The sequence below is a fragment of the Triticum dicoccoides genome, chromosome 3A, assembly GCF_002162155.2.
Source record: "Triticum dicoccoides isolate Atlit2015 ecotype Zavitan chromosome 3A, WEW_v2.0, whole genome shotgun sequence".
Taxonomy (NCBI): Eukaryota; Viridiplantae; Streptophyta; class Magnoliopsida; order Poales; family Poaceae; genus Triticum; species Triticum dicoccoides.
In genome coordinates, this window is record NC_041384.1 from 17,029,934 (window position 1) to 17,033,541 (window position 3,608).

The 3,608-nt window shown below is 50.9% G+C and overlaps 1 protein-coding gene across 1 annotated transcript; it reads left to right on the forward strand.

Annotated features, from left to right (window-relative positions):
* Positions 1-717: 717 nt before the first annotated feature.
* LOC119270987 (probable L-type lectin-domain containing receptor kinase S.5) lies at positions 718-3,202 on the forward strand. The gene is made up of 2 exons (XM_037552972.1): positions 718-2,124; positions 2,206-3,202. Exons 1-2 carry the CDS (start codon positions 774-776, stop codon positions 3,024-3,026), a joined length of 2,172 nt encoding a protein of 723 aa, XP_037408869.1. The 5' UTR covers positions 718-773; the 3' UTR covers positions 3,027-3,202.
* The last annotated feature ends 406 nt before the right edge of the window (positions 3,203-3,608 follow it).

Below are 3,608 nucleotides of genomic sequence, written 5' to 3' on the forward strand. Positions count from 1 at the left end.
AGTTCCATGAACATGCATGGACAACACCAGCGTTAGGTGTGGCCGTCTCACCCTTGGCTCTCTTCATTTCTTCTAAATCGTACATGGACAACACTAGCGTTAGGAGCCGAGACGCATGCATGCTGAAGACAACGAAGATAATGTACTCTGACTCACAATCATTGACTGACCCGCAAACAAGACTCTACTATAGACTCACCGGCCGCAACCGTCAACTTTGAGCTGGCGTGACGCCTGCATAGCTCGCTTTATATTCGTAGAACTGGAGAAGAGATCATGGACCTGCTGCGGTTAAGTTCCACGAACTCGGACAACACTAGCGTTAGCCGTGGGCGTATCTAAAATAATCTCCCTCCGTTGTAGTTATTTTCTAAACACTGATGGGACAGGGCATCTGCCGGTTCACACCGAGACGCGTGCATGCTCAGAGTAAAAGCCAAGGGAAGATAATATAGTACTCCTTGACAACTTTATACTAAATCAGCGTCACTTATTTTGGGATAGAGGAAGTCTTTCTAAGGGGTTTCTGACTGACTGTCCGACCGTGCGCCCAACCAATAATCTAATAGTATCAATCAACTTGCTATATTCTGATACCAATCAACTTGCTAATATTCTGTTATCAATCAACTTGCTTATGAAATCGTTGAGGCATCGCGATGCAAACAGAGCTTATATATGAGGAGAACTTGAGAAGAGACATGCCGGCCAGAAAGGGAGATTTCAAATAGTAGCTTAGTTCTGCTCCACATCCAGCAAAATATACAGGCAACATGCCTGCAACTAGTGCACCACTAGTACGAGAGCAGCCATGGCTTGCGTGTTTCTGTATGGCGTTGGCGTTGTTTTGCTCTACTGCATCCGAGGCGGCGGTGCGTTCGTGTAGCTGCTGCGAGGAGGAGATAAAAAAGAGGGACGACATCGTCTACTACAGCTTCCCAACTTTCAACAATAGTATGGGGATGGGAGGCGCTGGCTTGGCGTTTCAAAAGGATGCAATCACAAGTGGGGGAAACCTCCAGCTGACTCCAGACAGCAGAAGCATCACCGAGGACCTCCTGAACAACAGGACCGGATCTGTTCTCCTCATGTCTCCGGTCACGCTGTGGCGCGTCGACTCCCAGGGCGTGAGGCACGACGCCTCCTTCAACACCTCCTTCCACATGAACATGTACAGGGTAAACACAAGTATAAGTGGCGAGGGCTTTGCTTTTGTCATCGCCTCCTCCCTCGATGGCCCTCCGCCAGGAAGCCATGGTGGCTTCCTCGGCCTCACAAACACCACCTTCAAGTCTACCTCCAGCAGCTTCGTCGCCATCGAGTTCGACACGACCAAGCAGTCGTACGACCCCGACGACAACCACGTTGGCCTCAACATCGGCAGCATGGTCTCCGACCCCGCCGTGCCGCTCTCCTCGGTCCCGCCTGGCAACCTTACGCTCGCGCCAGTCAATACGAAAGTAGATAATTCACACACAGTGTGGATCGTCTACAACGGCGTGGGACACCACATATGGGTATACATAGCTCCATGGGGCCAGGAGCAACCAGAGCGCGCCGTCCTTGACGCGCCGCTCAACATCAGCAGCCATCTCCCACAGAGAGCCTACATTGGTTTCTCGGCATCGACGGGACAGGACACCTACGAGCTGCATGCTATCCACAGCTGGAACTTGACGCTTGACAAGCTCCCCGGTGACGACCGTCACGGCGGCCAATGGAAGGTGATACTCCCCGCAGTCCTTGGTACGGTGTCTGTAACTGCCGCCATGATCGCCGCCGCGGCCTTCTACTTCCAGTCCAGGTATAAGGCCCTCAAGATGGAGCTGAAGCTGTCCGAGGCTCTCCGGCGGCTTCCTGGGACGCCCAGGGAGTTCAAGTACGCCACCGTGAGGAAGGCCACCAACAACTTCGACCAGGCAAGGAAGCTAGGCGCAGGAGGCTTTGGTGCCGTGTACAGGGGAACACTACGCTCTACGGTGCCAGGGACGACCAAGTCACGCGTCGACATCGATGTGGCAGTGAAGAAGTTCACGCGTAATGATGACCGCTGCTACGACGACTTCCTGGCTGAGGTTCATGTCATCAACCGTCTGCGTCACCGAAACATCGTGCCGCTAGTAGGTACGGAAGTTCCTCGCCAACCACTCAATCATTATTTGCCATGTATATTTTTGTGTTTTTTTCTTACCACGATTATTTCAGGTTGGTGTTATCAGAAAGGTGAACTCCTGCTCATCTACGAGTACATGCCAAATGGAAGCCTGGACCAGCACTTGTTTCGCGCACGCGAAACCCCGCAGCAGCCCGACACCCTCCTAGGATGGAACACCCGCTACAACATCATCATGGATGTCGCCGCAGGGCTCCACTACGTCCACCACGAGCATGAGCACATGGTGCTCCACCGTGACATCAAGGCGAGCAACATCATGCTCGACTCTTCCTTCCGTGGCCGCCTCGGTGACTTCGGCCTAGCCCGCATCATCACTTGCTTGAACAAGAACTCCTACACGGATATCGGTGTTGCAGGGACTTGGGGCTTCATAGCGCCGGAGTACTCGATGAGCCGCAAGGCCACACGCAAGACCGACATTTACGCGCTTGGGGTGCTGATCCTTGAGGTTGTCACCGGAAAGCGGGCACTCAATGGCTACCATGAGTCCTTCCAACTGCTGACCGACTGGGTCTGGACAGCTCACCGGGAGGGGAGACTGCTCGAAGCTGTGGACGACGAGGTGGTTGGAGAGTTTGACGATGATGATGCTAGTCGCTTGCTGCTTCTTGGATTGGCGTGCACCAATCCCAACCCATCGGACCGCCCAAGCATGGCAGAGGTGGTGCAAATCATTGCTAAATCCACGTCCTTGCCGGACGTGCCACTGGAGAAACCAACCTTCGTGTGGCCGCCAGAAGGCGGCTGGATCCCCTTGGAATTTGATGAACCAACGATGATCACAAGCACACAATGGGAGGATGGCTCGTCGGTGAGCAGCGGTGATGCCCTGGGGGCGACAACAACCTAGCGACCCATTGCCATCGCCTTCATTTCGTATGTGTTAAAGATTATGTTGCTATTTCCTTAAAGAAAAGAGTGTGTATATGAGAGCGGCGTTTCGGATGTCCGATTTGTCTTTTTTGCTGAGAGCTGCACAGAAGTCCAAATGTTTTGAAAATTGGAGCGTACCTCACGCATCAAATTGTCTACCACCCTAATTTTTTTTGGATTTTTTTGAATTTTTCTAGTATTTATTTTGATTTTTTTCGTGAGCGCAGGTGCAGATGAGCTCGGGCTCAGATTTGAATTTTCGGTGTGTATATGTACTTTTCATCCATTTCTCTACTATACTTCCTTGGTTCACAAATATAAAATATTTGGATATTTCAATATGGACTAGATACGGACTGAAATGGGTGAACAAACACTCTAAAACATGTCTCAAAAGGTTAAAACATCTTATATTTGTGAACAGAGGAAGTACATATCATCCATCTATGGTCCATCCTACCTAGCTAGCTAAGGCTATGTGAAATGCAAGATAGTTCCTAAAAGATCTTAATACCTGCAACAGAGAGTGATTCGTATAGATGCTTTTTTTTTAGAAAAG